The 19,233-nt window shown below is 39.9% G+C and overlaps 2 protein-coding genes across 2 annotated transcripts; both read right to left on the bottom strand.

Annotated features, from left to right (window-relative positions):
• Nucleotides 1-2,036: 2,036 nt before the first annotated feature.
• LOC131680468 (hemiasterlin resistant protein 1-like) lies at nucleotides 2,037-2,291 on the bottom strand. Its single transcript, XM_058961180.1, has one exon. It carries the CDS (start codon nucleotides 2,289-2,291, stop codon nucleotides 2,037-2,039), a length of 255 nt encoding a protein of 84 aa, XP_058817163.1.
• A 10,845-nt stretch (nucleotides 2,292-13,136) lies between these two features.
• Nucleotides 13,137-18,032, bottom strand: LOC131683306 (AP-3 complex subunit beta-2). Its single transcript, XM_058965156.1, has 4 exons — nucleotides 17,663-18,032; nucleotides 15,860-16,517; nucleotides 15,202-15,796; nucleotides 13,137-15,147 (listed from the first exon to the last, which is right to left on the bottom strand). The coding sequence occupies exons 1-4, from the start codon at nucleotides 17,788-17,790 to the stop codon at nucleotides 13,220-13,222; spliced, it is 3,309 nt and encodes a 1,102-aa protein (XP_058821139.1). The 5' UTR covers nucleotides 17,791-18,032; the 3' UTR covers nucleotides 13,137-13,219.
• Nucleotides 18,033-19,233: the final 1,201 nt, after the last annotated feature.

The following is a 19,233-nucleotide window of genomic DNA, read 5'->3' as shown; positions in this document are numbered from 1 at the left end:
GTGTAAACATTTGAATTATTATACGATAAACACTAGCGCCGCCACACCAACCTATCCCAACTATCCGTCAAATCCATTCCGGAACCGGTTCGAAATCCTGAATGGATTCAGTATGGAATCTTGCTCAAAGAAAACAACCGATTCCGTCTCAATCGGTTGATGCATTTGAGCTGGAATTTATGCTGGAAGTCCGAACCGGTTCCGGACTAGTTTGACTGGGTAGAGGAATAACCACTGTCAATTCTGTCGAACTCAGCCACAAAAACATGACGACAGTAGCGCACCTGGTTTGGATATCCCAACTACCTTCGAAACCGTTAGAGATTTTACACAAGCTGAATGCTGGAGATGGACGTCTGTTCTCTGTGCTTGTAATAACAAAACTTCAATAGGGATCTTTAGGGGTGTGCGGGTTAAGGCATATTCTGATGCAGATTAGTACCGTGAGTTAATATCTCAGTCCTTTTTCAATTTTTTGGCCCGAAACTATTGAAAAAAACATTTTTTAGTTTGTTTCCTTTTAGGACAATAACACATCCAAACCCATGCGACTTGCACGACCCTATAGGTTGCCTTATCAGATGTACCATAGTTTGCAGATGAAACTTGAGATGGCAGGTTGCTAGCGGATTGACAAAGTACCAGATCATGCTGTGTGGGGTGCTGTCCCGGTAACCAATGAGGCGAACGAGATATTTGCAGAAGCATATGAATTCATGAAGCGGAATAAGCATATCATAACAACTTACCGTTCACCTATCTCCACCTTACCGTCCTATCACATGTATTTTCATACACCTGTGGCAGGCCGAGATGGGCGCATCTAGTTGCCATTGCCAGGATGGTGTGCTATGTGTGTGGGACACATTTAGGTTCACTAGTCGTATGGGACGACAGCTCGGGAAGTCAGGCTTGACTGTTCCAATTCACAACTAAGTCCGAAGATTATGCTACCTGCCAGTGGTTCGGTAATTTGTGACTACGGAAATCAAATGTGAATCGTTCGTTTCCCACCTGTGGCGGCGGAAAAGTGGTTCGGTCAGGGGAATCGTAATGGGCCAGCTAAAGAAAACAAATGTACAGCAGCAGCCTCTGAACGAAGCCATTGCTAGCACGAGTCTTTGATTTGGAAGGATAGTTGCTGAGGACCATTCTCACAATAGTATAAAAGTTCTAAATTCTAACCTCAAACACAGACAACAATAAAATGTATTTCTTTCAGAGTTGATAATATCCATTACATGATAAAATGCGCTGATGGGTTAGGCTTTGGATTCGGTTATATTTCATCGTTATTGAAGCTAGATCATAGAATCATGTTAATTTGACAGACTGCAAGTGTTATTAGTAGCACAAACAGCTAGCAGCCCAGCTAGTATTGTTCTTTCTGCTTGCAACCAACCTGGTTATATGATGTCAATGCTAAATTCGCTGTTACAACTGTATGATCGCTATACTGTCCCATTTGTTATGGGATTCGCTATTAACATGGGACAGTTATGCTTAGAGCATTAGATTCTAAGAGCGACCAATTTTGGCCAATCACTGGAGACAAAATCACGCGAAACAATTAATAAATTAAATTATTGCTGAGTAATTTTTGTTGTATATGAATAAAACATATCTATTTTCTCGTTACCTATGGCTAAATAACCATTAGAAAGGTTATGAGTTTATGTTGTCGCATTTTATAATCATTTATACTACTTTCAAGCGATCGATTTTCAAGATACGGCTCGCACTTTAACCACCCCTTCACCGCGCCATCAAAATATAAATAAGTCCTAATGAACTAATATTTATTAAAACATTTACTAAATAAAAACATAGACCTGATAGTTTGTTTGCAAAAAAACACCGAAGCACAGTGAGTTTGTGTTAAAACTCTATCTTTGATCCTAGTGCTGCAGGATTTTGCCAACGTTTATATTATTTTTATTCAAAAAAAGTATTACGTGTACACTATGTATATGGACTTCTAAATTTGGTAATTGTTACGAATCACACTCGGCCTGGCCTTGGGTACAAGATAATAACTACTTGATCTCCCACGAGCATGGTACTGCCGGAGTGTTTGCCTTGCCCGATACCGGGGCAGCCTGTCCTAGCGAGGCTGCCTCTTGTGAATCGGAACCGCTGAACATTCCGATGAGGGTATGTCCAACGGTATTACCGACGGAGCCGATCGCTACACTACCCGCAGTAGCTGCGATTTGAGCAATTAATCCAAATGCCTGATGGGAAGCTACCATTGGTGCAGCGACAGCCGAGTGTGACGCAGGCTGGACCATCGGCTAACTCGATTCCGGCGAGGTGGAGCGGCTGCAATTGGTGCGGACCTATGAAGCGATGTATATAATTTCAAGGACATTTGCAACGCAATTACCAGAGATCATCAAAATGTTTCGTAGCTAACGTTGTAATTCAGCAAAAAAAACAAAAGTTAAATTGATCGCAACAAATAAAATCGCTTTCTTCAATGAATCGTGGACAAGAAAAATCCAAATGCCAAATTTAACGGAACATTGCCTGATGACGTCAAATAAAAATGAAAGCCTAGCGAGCTTGTTAATACAAGATATTCGCATTTAAAAGCGAACCAAATCAAGTTTCTCATACTGTGGTCGAAAACAAAAAATTCCAAGTCTATGTAAACAAGCTCTGCGAACTGTCAAAAAAGTGAGGTTAAACATTTTCATCCAATGTTCATACAGCGAGAGGTTCATTTTAGTTTGTTTACATTGCTAATGAATTTTGTACTGCGATTCACCACTTCATTTACCGCGTTGCCAAGAACTTAAGTGAAAATATTCAAAGCAGTGCTGCCCAAACGCACATTTTAAGTCCCACCATTCTTGCTGAGGTGAAAAAAATATTCAACATTCTTGCATATTTCAAATTTTAAAAAATCATTAAAAATCATGATAGCTCCTAAATATCTCATTTTTACGGAAATGTTCTTATAAATGTGTAATCTTTCGATTAAAAATAAGAAAAACAGGTGTTAGGTCAGACGAGAAAGGTCTATTGTCTCTCTTCTAATGCATTGTAATGAATATCCTTAATGGGTTTTCGTTCTGACATGATATGACAATTTTACGAAAATTACCTTTAGTAAGTCTCCAACTGAGGTACCTTGCCTCGTCCTTCACGGTAAGTGCGCTGCGTTTGCTCTCAGGACTATATTGCATATGTTCGATTGAAATGAAATATGCCGAATATAATCTTCAAGAAGAGTTGCATAACAAATAAACCCACAGCATTACAATAGCATTATATTATATTATTATTATATATTTTTATTTGCTCTATAATGGCATTAAATGCACTTGTAAAGCTTACATGCTTTAAAGATCCTTGAAGCATGTACGGGTTATATCAGCTTTATATACACATATAGAGCAAGCGATAATGCTATATGTCGGCTGTGCAGTTATGCATTATTGATGCTAATATAGAGTTTTATTGCATTGTTAATGCTGTAATGGAGTTTCAATGCAACATTAGTGCAAATTGGGAAGGATGTCGCCCACTACATTCCATTAACCAGCATTTTAACGCTGATTTTACAAAACCCGGAAGCACGCAAGATGGTAGCAGATGAAGCAGTGAATGACAACATCTTATGCGGTTTTAAAGATGGCCAACGTTTTAAAACACACCCATTCCTAAAACGGTTTCCAGATGCGCTACGACTCTCGCTTCATCTTGGCGATGTCGAGTATCTCAACCCTTTAGGATCTCGCAAATCAAAGAAAAAGCTTACGAATTTCAGTGTAACATACAGTGTAGGTGGCACTGTATGCATCGTATTATCACTGTAGGTGAAAATAAGAAGGATAATTGAATTGTCTACAACTTAGTCGAAGACTGCAAGTAAATCCGACTTTGTTAAAGGAGGACCCAGACTTGACTCTACTGTGGCAAACGGCCTTGAGCACTTCTTGTACACAGGTTTCAATTGAGTGAGGATTCAGTGGCCTTGGGAAAATACTAACTAACGACCAGACAAAACTAAGCTCGGAAAATTTAAAATCAATCCTATTCGTCAAATTCAATAACACCATAATAGAAGATAAATATTTTGATTTTGAAATCTAATACAACATGAAATCGCTTCCAAGTAAAATGGGTGCATAATATTCGATTCTATTCTAGCGTTCTTTCTCAATAAAATTTTAAAAAAATGATTTGATAAAAACAGTTTCGTTTTTATCTCTATTATAGATTGGTTTGGTTGGTTAGTTTCCAAGATATGGATAATGAAGTTTAAAAAAATAGTTGTTTGTGTTTATTTGTTACTAAATGTCAAAGTAGAAAGTTTATGCGGATAAATTTCCAATGGGCAATACATTTTTAAAATGGGATAAATATCGACAGCAATATTTAAAATTATACATAGTCGAAAATATTATCCTGATTATCTACTTGCAACGTTAGGGTAATGAGCCTATTTTCGTCCTGTCCTACTAATTTGTAGCCGCTGGTTAGAGCAGCTTTTCCCATCTTTGTTCAACGCATTGGTTTAAAAGGAAAGGCAATAATTGGAACACTCGATTCGAGTTTTCGTTGCGCTTAAATACGAACATTTTACAGTTTTCATACCAATTCAATCAGATGCACAAATTTTGTTTTCGAACTCGAAACGCATTTCCATAAATAGTTTTTTTTACGTTTTAACGACATTCAATTAGCTAGAGATTACTGGGTAGGAAAAGTTATGAAACTTAGAGCCATTGTACTCAAGTGAGAGCAAGGATGTGAAGTAAACAGATCGGAAAACTAGAAGTGGCAGGGTCATTAGAACAGGCTTAATATCGTACGGGCTTAATCTTTGCCTTCTGATAATGAGGGTCGAGCTTAGGCAGAATAACTACGAATCACCCGAGTTCACTATCATGTGTCCTGATAAAGGTAGACGTATCTATCTTTACCGTGACAAACGGCTATGGCTCTAAGTTTCATAACTTTTCCTACCCAGTAATCTCTAGCTAATTGAATGTCGTTAAAACGTAAAACAGAAAATGTGACTAACATAGTCGAAATAAAAAAGGAAAAAAACATAAATAGTTTAGTTATAGGTTTTTTGCCCTTTACGCGCAAAGGTGGTTTCAAACCATTTTCTCGTTAGTGGAGGAAAATAGTTTTTAATTAAAATTTTTCTCCACTACGGATAAACATATAATAAAATATAGCATAATTCCAATTATGTTATTATATTGGTTCTTAAGAAAGAGCAAAGTAAAGCTACTGATGCCAATTTATACGCATTGCATCAATTGTAGGCCTAGAAATTAGTGATACACTCACCATAATAGGGTTCATTTTATGAAAGAGGTTCACTTCTTTACCCTATATTCGGAGCAGAAGACGAAGTTTCTTATTTTGATACTGATTTCACTAAATAATCCCCCTACAAATGAAATAATGTTTAGCAAATATAATGAAATGATGAGTTCATGAAATATGTAGGATATACGTTAGCCTTCGCCTATTCAATCAATTCCATTACAAGAATCCAACATTTGTACAATATTATCTTAAATTTTCATTGCAAAGTATTAAAAATTGGGTGAGTGACATTGAATTTTCAGGAGGAAACTCGAAAAAATGCGGTGTACACACTAACTTAAAACCTCCTATACTAATCGTTTAGAAATTTCGCAGAGTTCTTTCTCACATCATTGCCCAGGTACCTACCGGAGTGCTTTACAACATCATTATTATTTTTAAAATAACATGTTAACCGATTTTTTTAACGAATGTATTGCCATCAAAGTGTTATGAAAAAATTGAAAAAATAAAGGCTGCCCTCATCACTCTTTATCATCTTCACTTTTAGCAAAAACATTTTCTGGGACCTTTGGCACCAAAACATTAGTTACGTTGTCCAGTCATAGCCGATTTCTAGAAAGTTCTAGAGAGAACAACTATATCTTTCTAAAGGTATGCTGTATTATTCTGTTATGAAAGAAATATTGTGCTAAATTGCGACAATAATAAGAAAATTGTCATGTTTTGCATTATTTTCTTGAGAAATATGCAAATGGTTCAACATTCTTCCAAAGGCACGTCATGGTTCCAATAATAATTCGGAAGAGCATTTAATTCTGTTATAAATCAATTTGGGGGTATGGAACATTTTTCAAAACTTTTTGTGTTGCACTATAACCTATGCTAGTACACTTGAAAAGTTAAAAAATAGCTATAGCACCGTGAAATGAGTTATGATGAAGTTTTGGTAACAAATTCTTAATCCACCTGGACAGTGCGTAACGAATAAACGGTTTGCTTCAATAGAAACATGTGTATCACGTTTTAGCTTAGCTTTGAGCGCCATACTTCTACTAAACGAGTATTATATTTTAATAATAGATCGCTTGGCAAATTTTGGCACCTTAAGGAGGGTACTGTACTATTTTATCACTTACGAGGCCTACAATCGATGAAATTTCTATAAATTGGCACCAACACGTTTGCTTCGTTCCTAAGAACCACTAGTAAAAAAATAAATGGCCCGAGAATGGTGGAGTACTTATGTTTGAGTGTACAAATATATGGCAGACACTACTCTAACCAATGATTTCAAATGGGTTAAGAGCTAATTGTAATAGGGCGAAAAGAGGCTCATGACCCTATAAATAGTTGAAAACTGTGCATATATTTAAACAGTTGAATTGCTTCATGCAACGCTTCACTATACATTGATTTTAAAAACAAAAATATACATCAGAAATAAGCTTTGCACACGCATCAAACCCATATAACAAAACCTCATAGCAACTAATCATTACCTCCACACAAGGCGTATGAGGACATCACAAACTCCTCTTGAATCATCATGAGGTGTAGCCCACTCTCCTCCACGGAGCAAATATCCCATGCGTAATAAAATATTTATCTACATCATTTCGTTGAGCAAGAGAGAAACTCTCTCATTTTTCGGGTCCTCACACACAACGGTAGAGATGCTCCCGTTGCATCATTCTTTTCTACCTCATCCTGAGGGAGGGATATTAGCCCTCATTGTGTGTTGAAGTGTTTATAACAAGTCTGACAAGCACTCAGACAGTGGCCTTCACCTTCTATGGAGCAACCATGTCGCTCGGAGCGGCGGCCGAGTTCCCCTCGAAGGGAAAAGGCAAGGGCAATCGTAAGACGGCGTCGAACGCGAAGCGCCTTTGGAAGTCGCCAGGCGAGGGTGCAAAAACCGACACTACACTGCGTGCAACCGTTAAGGCCAGACGCCGTTTGGTCGAGGTAAGCGAGGGCGAGAGTGACCTCGCTGGGCAGAGCGATGGTACCAGCAAACCGGGGCAGGGGGGCGTAAACCCCTGGACGGTGGTCGCCAAGAAGAACCCGGCACCGACACCGGAGGTACCGCGGCCCGCGAAGAAGGCCAAGGACAGAGGTGAAGCCTTGTGGTTAAAAACCGACAAGGACAAATACGCCGACGTCCTAAAGTCGATGAAGGCGGCCGAAAGCCTCTCGGTCCTTGGGCAAGATGTGCGTAGCGTGAGACGCATCAACACGGGAGAAATGCTTCTGGTGCTGAAGCGAGGCGCACAATCTAGTGCGGTGTACAAGGCCTTGGCCCAAGAGGTCCTTGGTGAAGGCGCCCATGTCAAGTCGCTAGGGGCGGAAACGACTCTCCAGTGCAAGCATCTGGACGAGTTCACGACCGCAGAAGATGTCGTCGCAGCCGTTAAGGAGCAATGCGACGTGACAATCGAGCGGGCCTCTGAGCGTTTTAGAGAGGGACCCTCCGGCACCCAAGTAGCCTACCTCAGGCTACTGAAGGCGGATGCCAAAAAGGTAACCGAGAAAGGTAAGCTGAAGATCGGCTGGTCGGTATGCCCAATTAGCATACCCCAGCCGCCTTCAGTGGATAGGTACTATCGGTGCCTTGAGTTCGGCCACAAATCCTACGAGTGCAAGGGCATAGACAGGAGCAAACTATGTCGTCGCTGCGGCGAGGAGGGGCATAAGGAGTGGGGTTGCACTAAGGCGCACAAGTGCCTTATCTGCACCGCTAAGAAGCAAACCCATAAACATGCTATGGGCAGACCTTCGTGTCCCTTCGGTGAGGTAAATAAGAAGAGGCCGTGAACGTCACACAGATAAAACTTAACCATTGTGCAGCAGCCCAACAGCTGCTGAGGCCGTTGGTCTCGGAGTCGAGGACAGATGTCGCCCTTCTATCAGACCCGTACAACATCCCTGTCGGCAACGGCAATTGGGTGTCGGACGGGTCTGGAATGGTGGCAATCTGTACAACGGGACGGTTCCCGGTTCAAGAGGTAATACAATCCTCCGCCGAGGGTGTTGCGATTGCCAAGATCAATGGTGTGTTCTACTGCAGCTGCTACGCTCCACCAAGGTGGCCCATAGAACAGTTCAACCAGATGATCGACAGGCTCTCGTCAGACCTAGTGGGCCGGAAACCGGTAGTCATAGCGGGAGACTTTAACGCTTGGGCAGTGGAGTGGGGCAGCCGCTGTACAAATAGCAGGGGTCAAGCGCTAATGGAGGCGCTTGCGAAACTCGATACTGTGCTAGCTAATAATGGCTCCGCTAGTACATTCCGTAGAAACGGAGTAGAGGCGTGGATTGACGTAACATTTGCCAGCCCGAGTCTGGTTCCAGGCATGGAATGGAGGGTAGACGAAGGCTACACCCATAGCGATCACTTAGCAATCCGCTTTAGGATCAACTATGGTGTGCAGCATCCGAGGGCGGGAGATCCCTGTCAGGTACGCGGGTGGAAGTCCAATCACTTCCGCCCGCGAGCGCACCAGAGTGACCTCGGTCGCCAGATGGCAGCGTGAGTGGGGCAACTCCTCGAAAGGTAGGTGGACCCACCGGCTGATACCTAGCATATCAAGCTGGGTGGGAAGACCCCATGGGGAAGTTCACTTCCACCTGACACAATTCCTGTCAGGCCATGGCTGTTTCCGACAGTACCTCCACAGGTTCGGGCACGCGGAGGTCCCAGCCTGCCCGGACTGCCCAGGTGTAGACGAAACTGCCGAACACATACTGTTCGTATGTCATCGGTTCGACGTCGAAAGAAAGAGCAATGCTTGATGTCTGTGGCTGGGACACAACCCCTGATACCCTTATTCAGCGGATGTGTCAATCGGTGGAGAAGTGGAACGCAGTCTCGGCTGCTACCACCCAGATTGCCTGTAAGCTACAGGTAATCTGGCGAACCGAGCAACAGACGACGAGCACGGCTAACTAGTGATTGGTTAGCTGGAGCGAAAAAGGCCAAGCGCAAAAAAGGGAGTGAATGGTCTGTTCATGCTGAGGCAGGTTTGGCGCAGCGACTGGCAACCGCGTAAGGGGTAAACCCAGCCACCCCGAAGCAAGACAGAAGAGTGAGTGTATAGGCGTATAAGTGGACTGCCTCATGCCAAGACAGGAGGGTCGTAGCGTAGTATGTTGGGACTTAGCTATCGATGCCTCATGGCGTGGCAGAGGAGTGAAAGGGTGAGCATCCAAGTCAGTCTCACACGGCATGTTAAGGGTGAGCACAAAAGTCAGCCTCACATGGTATGGTAGAGGCTAGCACAAAAGTAAGCCTAGCAAGGAATGGAAAAGGTGAGCACACAAGTCAGCCTCGCATGGTATGTCAGAAGTGGGGCCTAAGAAAAATGACCCACATGGGATGCCAGGGGGAGTGAAAGAGGTACAATAGAGTGGCACGATCGAGAGTGAATCAGGTGATAGGGTGAGCACCCAAGTCAGCCTCACATGGTATGGGTGAGGCGAGCACAAAAGTAAGCCTAGCAAGGAATGAGTAAGGTGAGCACACAAGTCAGCCTCGCAAGGAACAAAAAAGGTTTCGAGCCCGACACGCCCCCAGTGCACCCCGTGCGGTAGCTTGGACCCTACCAATAGCACGTGTACTGGGCTAGGACGTAAAGGTCTTCTCCATTGTAAAAAAAAACATTGACCGTTTGTTGTTTTGTTTTGGCAAAGCATGATGCACACCCCTACTTTGAGCTTTCTTCATTAGCTGTAAATTTGTCGCGTTTGTAAACCGTATTGTCCACTTAGATAGGTGTGAAATTTCACTTCCCTGGCTAACGACAAAAATTTAAAAGCACCGGCCGCTCACGCTGTGGAGGAGCAGCCGAACAACCATTGCTCTCTGCCACAGCTAAGTATCGTGAAACAGGCAGGAAAGCGGTAGCATCTGTGAAGCACACTGCGGTGTCTTCCGAAATGTTTGCTGGGCACAAAACATTCGGTTATTCGTCATCACAGTCGCTAGGAAGGTTCCAACAAAGTAGCAAATCTTTTCTACCTGGCCAACAGTTAAGGTCCGCTTCTGGAGCAGTCAACATTAACACCGAAGGAACTCATTTGAACGTATTGAGTTAAAATTATTCATTTTATCACTATTCTCGGAGAAATAGATGCAAAACCCGGAGGCAATGAGATCATCTCCGAAGGCTGGAGTCTCCGGGTCAAACCCAGAGTGGTAGCTACTCTACAGGGTAATGATGGTAAACAATTTTCAGGAAGGGGTACATCATGGGGATCAACATTCGGAAAGGGGTACATGGAACGAAAAAGGTTGAAAACCACTGCTATAGCACTTTTCACTTATTTTACAGTACAAATCGAAAGACGGTGGTTTTGACTAGCATAATATGCAAAGAGTTGAGGGATAATTGTTAAAGCGACCGAAATTTTAACAGAAGAGAAAGGAAACAAAGAGAGTCACTCATTATAGATATGCCGTTTTGAATAGAATGTTTTTTTCACCGCCATCTCTCATTTTTTCTCTTTACTTAGTTTTGACCTGAAACGACTAACATAATGCGGTGAAACACCAGAATAGCGTGACTGAGCACGATGTCTATCGAACAACTTTATTCAAAAAAATTCGACGTCTGTAAAACTTTGGGATATGAAAGAATGGACTTTTCGCTTTCATTTGAAAGTAAAATTAAAATATTCTGTCGGGGGGTCTAGAACAACTTTTTATTTTAAAGTTTTTCGACTGAGAACTTAAGTTATTTAATTAAATTAATTCGCATTTTTGCTACTAATTGGTACTATAGTACTATATAGTACTATATAGTACTATATATAGACATTCAAAAAATGCTAAAAGTGAGAATCTGATGAACAATTAAAAAGTTATTAAAATTTTATCAGTTTTTAGGCGTGCGCGGGGCCTATGGATTAAGAAGTCGATTAACAAGGACTTACAAAAATGTTGGGTTTAAATGAACAGTATATTCAGATAAATTTCAATGTATACAAAGCTCTATTCTCAGCAAAAAAATATATTTTCAGATTTCTCCGGGTCTTGGGCGAAAATGACACTTTATGAACAAGGAAATGTGGAAAGGTGTTGATCAAATTTATTCGATAATCTTATACCTTTTCAAGTGGTTGATTAAGTAACGGATTTTATCATGCCTTTTTCATTTCTTTTCTCGCTCTAGGGGATAGCTAATGTAAACTAGAATAACCCTTCTTCCTGATCCTATCCTGCCTGGTAAAATAAAATTGGCTTTAATTCAAAGCTTTATATTTGAATGAACTAAAGTAGACAGTTCGAATCATTGTAATAAACGACGGATTTTATTGCAATTTTGGGTAGAGAATCCTGTTTGTCTTTATCAACATTAAAAGAAAGATGATTGAAAAACGAAAAAAGCTTCGAGTTTTGGATCCATGTTTGTTATCTTTTGGGGTAGATTCATTTCATCAGAATTTATAGATACAGATTTTTGCTTGTCCTGAAATTTTATTTCCAAATTGAGCACACTTCACATAATCTTAGAAAAAAGAACAAAACATAATTTGCTTTAAGAAGAAATTCCGGAGTCGTTACTCGTTGTACACCGAACAAGAAAATATCAGGCTGTACCATACATTCAGTAAATTCTCAGAGTAATATAAGTCTGTTTATTTAAGATTTCCCTCATAATTTGGGTTAAACGCAAAGACAACATATCAGGTAAAGGTGATACTTTCTATATCTACTTTTATATTGAGATCGCTATCTTCGTACAATAGAAAAATAGATTTCTGTTCAATGTACAGCGATTCCCAAAAGTTGACAAACTTGAACATAAATCTCATCGAATTATTTTTCTATCTTTCATGAAACTGTCAATCAAGATTCTCAATCAAAATCAAATCAAATGACTGAATATCTAACCGAGTTTGATCAAATATAAAGTTTAAATTTAGGCCAAATATATCCCACAGGATGCTAACGAGCAAAAAGGTTGACTCAAGATTACATCAAGCATACTCCAGTATGAGTGAAGAAAAAAAAGAAGAAATAAATATATCTGTGACAGAAAAAACTTTCATTTTGCTGCATTGCCCAGCATCTTTCAAAAGAGTCTTAATTTCGTTCAAATTTTATCTACTCTTCTCTTTATCTCCATGCTCCTAAAATATCATTGGTCCGCTAAAACGGTGGAATCTGGAATTATGTTTTTACGCTTAAAGGTGGGACTTTGCTAGCATTCAGGTTTTTCTGAGCACACTGTTAAAATAAGGAAATCCATTTTTTTACAAATAAAAATGTTTTTGAATTAAAGCTTCTTAACCAATAGGCTCCGTGCGAATTTATAAACTTTGATAAAAGCTTAATACCTTTCTCTGGCGATTTTCTACAAAGCTGTACACAATGAATCAGATTCTCACTTTTGGTAATATTTGAATGTCTAAGGTACTACCTAGGGGCAAAAATGTGAACCAGTTGCATTGAAAAACCTAAGTTTTCAAATAAAAAAATTAGTTTTAACCTTCCGGCAGTCGCGCTAGTGCACTGAGTGCATGCTGCTCTGAAAATCTAGCGAAATCGTCTTAGGGCAACAGCGGCTGCTCGTTCAGTGGGCCATTAGCGCGACTTCCAGAGGGTTAAAATAAGAAGTTGTTCTGGAGCCCCCGACAGAATATTTTAATTTTACTTTCAAATGAAAGGGAAAAGCCCATTCTATCACATGCTGAAGTTTTAGCGATGCCGATTTTTTCGAATTTAATTGTTCTACCAAACACACCGCGAGAGAGCCATGTGAGTGACTCGTCTCAAAACGACCTAAAGTGACTGTTCGGAATAACCCCCCCGATCCCATAATTACAATCACTTCATAGACTTTTAATAATCTAATATTCCAAAAACTTTATTGAATTAAACAAGTCAAACGGAATAATTTGCTGGGTGGTGTAAAATTTAAACCTAAAAGTTGTAAAGTTTAATCGCTGATCTAATCTCATTTAGTAACATTGATCCGACTACCATTTTCTCGCAATTTACAGTCAGAATACTATCTGCGTTATCTTTTAACAATAATACAATCAATACCAAGCTTGTGGAGCCCATTGTTTGGCCGGCGAAATAAACCTGGTCCGGCTCACTGCATGGGATGTTTGCCACATTTGCCACTTCATAAATCCGCTGATGCAATGAACGGTTAGAAATCGACAAACCTTGGCTTAGCTGTACACCACAGGAATGTTCAGTCATGCCTCTCAGTTTGGCGCGTTCTGTAACAAATAAAGATTCCGGTAACGAAACTGATCTAATCAGCTCTCCTACAGGGACTTTGAGGGATACACTACTGCTTCCACCATTTGATTTGATTTCAAAATTCGCCGGCTGAGTAGAGTCGTTGAAATCTACTCCTAAAATACCCATTCTCGATTGTTGTGCATTAAGCACTTCAATCGGAGGAAACTCGTTTAATGCCATGCCGGGCGGAAGGTGCTTTTGGCCAAGCTGAATATCGGTAAGCTCAATATGGCCGTGATTGGTGAAAATCAATTCGATAGAAATCATTCTGGCCGAATACAAATGAGGTGCACGTGTGAAGCGATAAGTGATTCCAAGACCAAACCCGTTAACCTTATTGAGCAATTCGTTGCACTTCACAGAAACATACCTAGGACCGACCAACTCCAACACACCTGTTCGCGATGAGTTAGTCAAAACCACTCCTGTCATAGGTGTTAGAAAGCCACCTAATGATGGTGTCATTATCGGTCCTATCGGTAGAATGTCGTCCAGATCAAGAAGCAAGTCTAAATTAGCACTCTTGGAAGGTTTACTGGTCTTTGGTACATTTGGTACATTTCCGACAATTTGTTTGTTTGATCTGGGTTTGGTGATTGGCGATCCAGAACTTGATGCGCTGGAACTGCTGCTGCTGTCATCACTCAAAGAACTGTTGTAGCTATCATTACCACTGCTGCTATCATCACTTCCTGTTTCCGATGATTCAAACTTGGTCTTTATCGCACCATCTACTTCATTGTATTGGTTTTTGGATCTCTCATTTCCATTTGCCTCGTCATCGGATTCAGAAGCAGAACTCAAGGCAGATGCTGTAGAACCGCTAGAAATTGAACTTGAGTCGGAGCCACTTTCGTCTATCGATGAGCTTTTTTCAGATTCCGAATAAAATGATTTTGATTTTGTATTTTTCTTCTCTTTCAATTTGCTAGCAGATACACTATGATCTTTGTTGCCAGACTCAACCTTATGTACATGTATGCCGTATTCCTTAGGCGGTTCCACATGGCGAACTGAACTGTCAGGTGCAACCTCTGGAAATGAGGGTAAGTCTTGATACCCACTAGCTCTCATGTTCAGATAATGAGAAAGAGAACCGAGCTGAAAGCGTTTCCGACCATGGTATTTACTCTCAAGTGTCGGTGCTTGCTTTTCAACAAGAAATATATTTCTTGCATTTTGCGCCAATGTGGTTTGTTTCCCACTGGAAGGAAACACAAACTGTTTCAGAAATCTTGCCCGATCCCTTATATCGTAGTTTTGGTCATACCGTGCCATATTGAACACGTACTGCCAAAGTAATTCAGTCTGCTGCGGGTTTGTAAGGTATAATTTCATTGCCAAATTTAGAATCTGCAATTTAACAACGTCTTCCTCGTCAATGAAGGATTTGGCCAATTTGCGAAGTACATCAGGTGCAATTGTTGGGACCTTTTCGTTATATTCTCCAATCAGCCAAAGAATGGAAGCACGAGCAGCTGGAACCTGAATGAAGTCAAGTAATTTAGCCATTTGCGTTATAATGTCAAAATGTTCCTCTTTCTGGGTTTGTAAAAGCTTTTTAATGACAACTACGCTTTCAGCGACGACGTATTCTAGAGTAAAAAAAACTTTGTATTACGGAACAAGCTGAAAGAATATTCGGTTACCGTCTTTGTTCGACAACAGATGAACCAAGCCTTTCAAACAAGTATCAGTAACTTCCTTGATCGAAGCCGCGCATCTTCCAATGGCTTGAACGGTTGAGGCAACAAAATCCTTGTCATTGCTGCTGATGTACGTTTGGAATTCACGTAAAATCACCGAAATGCTTGTTTCCGTTGCCAGACTCGTTAGAATGTCCAATTTTAAAAGTTTAATGTGAGTCTGATCGCTAGATCGCACGAAGAAGGATTTTAGATACTGTTCAAAGATGGATTTTCTTTCTATGGACATAGAAGCGATGCAAGTTAGAACTACACTTTGAACTTCCTTATGACTTCTAAGTAATCGGATCAATGCCTTTGCCACGATGGTCACCTCGTTTTTAGGGGCAATGTGATGATATAACTGTGCTACTGCCATTACGACTGAAGCGTTCCTACTTTGAAGCAAAGGCTTGGTTTGACGCAACAACAAACGATGATCGATATCTAATGAGTATGTTTTTCTTAGCGATTTGCATGCATTTTTTTCTTGCTCAGATTCTGAAGAATCTTCGTCGTAGAAAGGTTTTTCTTCTTCAATTTCTTCATCATGGAAATCCTACAAATAACAAAATGTGCCATTGTTATATGGTCGTAATTTTTGTCAACCAAATAAACATACATCAACATTTGGATCCAGAAACTGTGTTCTTGCATATCTTGTTAGCATATTGATAATCAAAACCTGACCCCATTCGTCCACGTCTACTAGCAAATTGCACAGTTTTCGATAGTTCTTGTGAATCAGATCCGTATGTTCTGGGCAAACTTCTTCAAAAGCCATCACAGCTGACCCAACGACCAGTGTGGTTCGATCAGACAGTAATTTCTCGATCACTGCGATGAGCTCATTTTTTTGCTCAGGATCCAGGTTGTATAGCTTTGGTATAGCATGGGCTGCCGTTTTGCGAACATATGGGCTCATATCCGATGCAGAATCTTTAATAGCCAACATCACAATGGGAACAATCATGGACACTCGAATACTAGAAAGAACCCTTAGCGCACTCGCTCGAATTAGTTGATTCGGATCCTTCAAAGCACGTTGAAAAGTTGAAATCGATAAAAGTGCAAGATCTTGCTGTTCCTCGGCGTATCGCACTAAATATACGTAAACAAGCTTTTTCACTTCAATGTTCTTTGAAACTACATTTTTCACAACAGCTGGAAAAAGATCCGATGCATCGCGACCTTTTGCAACCATCCCGATAATTCGCTTCATTGCTTCCAGCTTCAAACTATCCTTATTGCAATCGAGCATCTGCTTCAAATCATCGTGTCTGCAATTAAAAGTAAATCTTTTTTGTAATTTATTTATTCTGGTATACTTTATTAAAAATAAATGGATTCAATTTAAAAAATATTTTGCATGCTAAGGGCTAATTGCTTGAAAAGAAATCATTTCATGATTTTTGAAAACACCGTAACTAACAAATGTAAACAAACTGAGATTATCACTCCCCCGCATTCTACGCATCTTAATGTACATGCTGACAAACATTCGTTTCATTATTCGGTAATGCAGCTGAAAAATGCGCAATCGAAATAATGACGAACAAACAACTGACACGTCAACAGTGCATAAATACAGTTTCGTCATGTTAGTTACGTTAGGTTTGGTACTGCTGTAACACTTACGTTATTTTAATTTAATCGGTTTTTGTAACTAAATCATTAAAATATACTACAATTTTTCTACTAAAATGCTCAATATAGGTAATGTTTCTATAAGGGGAACAAGAGCACGCAGTTCCTTAATTCTAGCAAATATTTTAGAGAAAAAGAATGCAAGTGATGTTATTCTAAGCACCACTAATGCACTTTCAGCACATTTTTATTTTTGATTAACTAAATCTATCCTACAGTAGATCAAATCTAAATACTTGTGACAATGCGAGCAAAAATGAGACACTAAAATCGACTAATTGAAAAATGTCGAAAGTGTAAGAGTGATGCTCAGAATAACGTAACCTTTATTTGTCTTCAACACACTGCTCAAAAGTGACAAACTACAAATGTTGGTTGTCCTCATTGGCATACTGCCTCGGCGGAACAGTTCAGTCATAGAATTGATTAAAAAATGATAAGATTAGTCACCACAATTAACGCAACTGAAATAACGTAAGTGCAACAAAGATACCAAACCAACGAAAGTAAAACGACGAAACTGTGAGCGTGGTACTAATAACATCGTAACTTTAATTTTTCTTCAATCCGCTCTTTTAAATGTCTTGATCGCGAATGTTCGTTCCATTCAATGGAAAGGCGTCTTTGGTGAGCATTTTGGATGAATATTTGGTGTAAAAATCGGTATGGTTTTTAAATAACATTTAAAACAAAACTTCGAAAATGTCATCGCCGTTTTCTCTGTTTGGATCAAGTGCGAGTTTCGCTGTTTTCAAAAATCATGCTTGATTTTACTTACTTTTTATAATCGGCATGAAAAAATCCACCTTCGTTTGCATACTCCACAACATCGTTACGGTCATTGCTGTAAGAATTATTTCCCGTCAGAGCACTAACTCCGACTGCAGCTGATCCTGACGATAACATTTTTCCCTCTTGTTATTTTTAATACGACAGTTTTTCAAATTATTTATATTCGATTGATCGTATCAGTCCAAATTTCCAATCGGGTAAAGCTTCGGCAGGGCGCTGTTGGTTTGACTTGACTTGTGGTCCTCGTGAAATTGTAACAGAGATGCCAGGTACTTTTTTAAAATGTCTGCAATAATAATTTTAAAAGTCTGGGAAGAACAAAAATGTCAGGAAAGCTAGTGTAATCACAAGCCTTTTCATTCGAAAATCTGTAAATATCTGCCTAAAAAATCTGCAAATATCTGCAACCAAACTAAAAAATCTGCAAATATCTGCGTCATTGAAGAAATCTGCAGCTTAAATTAAAAGTCTGCGAATTTGCAGGCTTGTCTGCAAATCTGGCATCTCTGAATTGTAACGAAGTTTTTTGTCTACCAAACAGTGATGCCACAAGTACAGATTTATCTAGAAAGGTACAGATTTTTGAAGCATTTTTGGTACAGATTCTGTACAGTACAGATTACAGATTTTTGTAAAAAAGTACAGAATGGTAGATTTTTTACATGACATTAGAATGCGAGAGTCGAGAAACCTGGTTCCAGCAAATCAAAGGGATGATGTCTAAGTGAAAGCCGAGCAAATCTTCTCGGAGTGCATACACTTACTCTGAGATGCTCCAATTGAATTCCTGCAAGCAGGTTTCTCGCATTCTATTGATATTACCAGCCCCATCTCAACTTCTCGCTGCTACTGATTTCCCTGAATGAAAAATATCTTTAAGAAAAAAAATTTAAGCAACCTTGTCATTATTTGGGTACAGAATCCGGTACAGATTTTTCTATAGAACAGTACAGATAGAAAAGATTTTTCAACTCCCGGTACAGATTTAATTGTGGCAACACTGCTCCCAAAGATGATGTTTTTGACTCGGTCAAAAAATGCGGACGAACATACCGCCGTCAAAGAGAATAGGGAAAGAGACGAATAGTGTGAAGCCAAAAATACCTTATTGAGCAGACCAATCGTGCAATGTAAATAAACATTACTCATGCCTGAGTTAGAGGAGATAAGTATTGTACATCTATCAAAAAAGAAATTTGAGTTTTCGTCAGAATTTAGTTCAATCGTGATGTTAAGGTACATTCTAGAGTATATGTATGAGTAAAAACAAGCTTTAGAATTATTTCATCTCTTTGTTTCGGAATGCACATCTTTTGATAAACAAAACCAACGATCGACGTACGGTTTGTTTTCAAAATATAATAGGAGTCATTTAAAGTGCTGCCTGTGGAAGCGGTTGCCAAAATTCTAGTGTTAAAATCATCATAAAGGGAGTGTTGCCGTTTTGACTGATTTTCACTCTTCGTCTCTTTCCCTATTCTCTTTGACCGCCGTGAATTCCTACAGTAAGTTGACCCACCAAGCGAAGACACCAACCACCAAGCGGAGAAAAATACC

Source organism: Topomyia yanbarensis, chromosome 2, assembly GCF_030247195.1.
Source record: "Topomyia yanbarensis strain Yona2022 chromosome 2, ASM3024719v1, whole genome shotgun sequence".
In the NCBI taxonomy this organism is placed as follows: Eukaryota; Metazoa; Arthropoda; class Insecta; order Diptera; family Culicidae; genus Topomyia; species Topomyia yanbarensis.
This window is presented reverse-complemented; position numbering and strand designations above follow the sequence as displayed.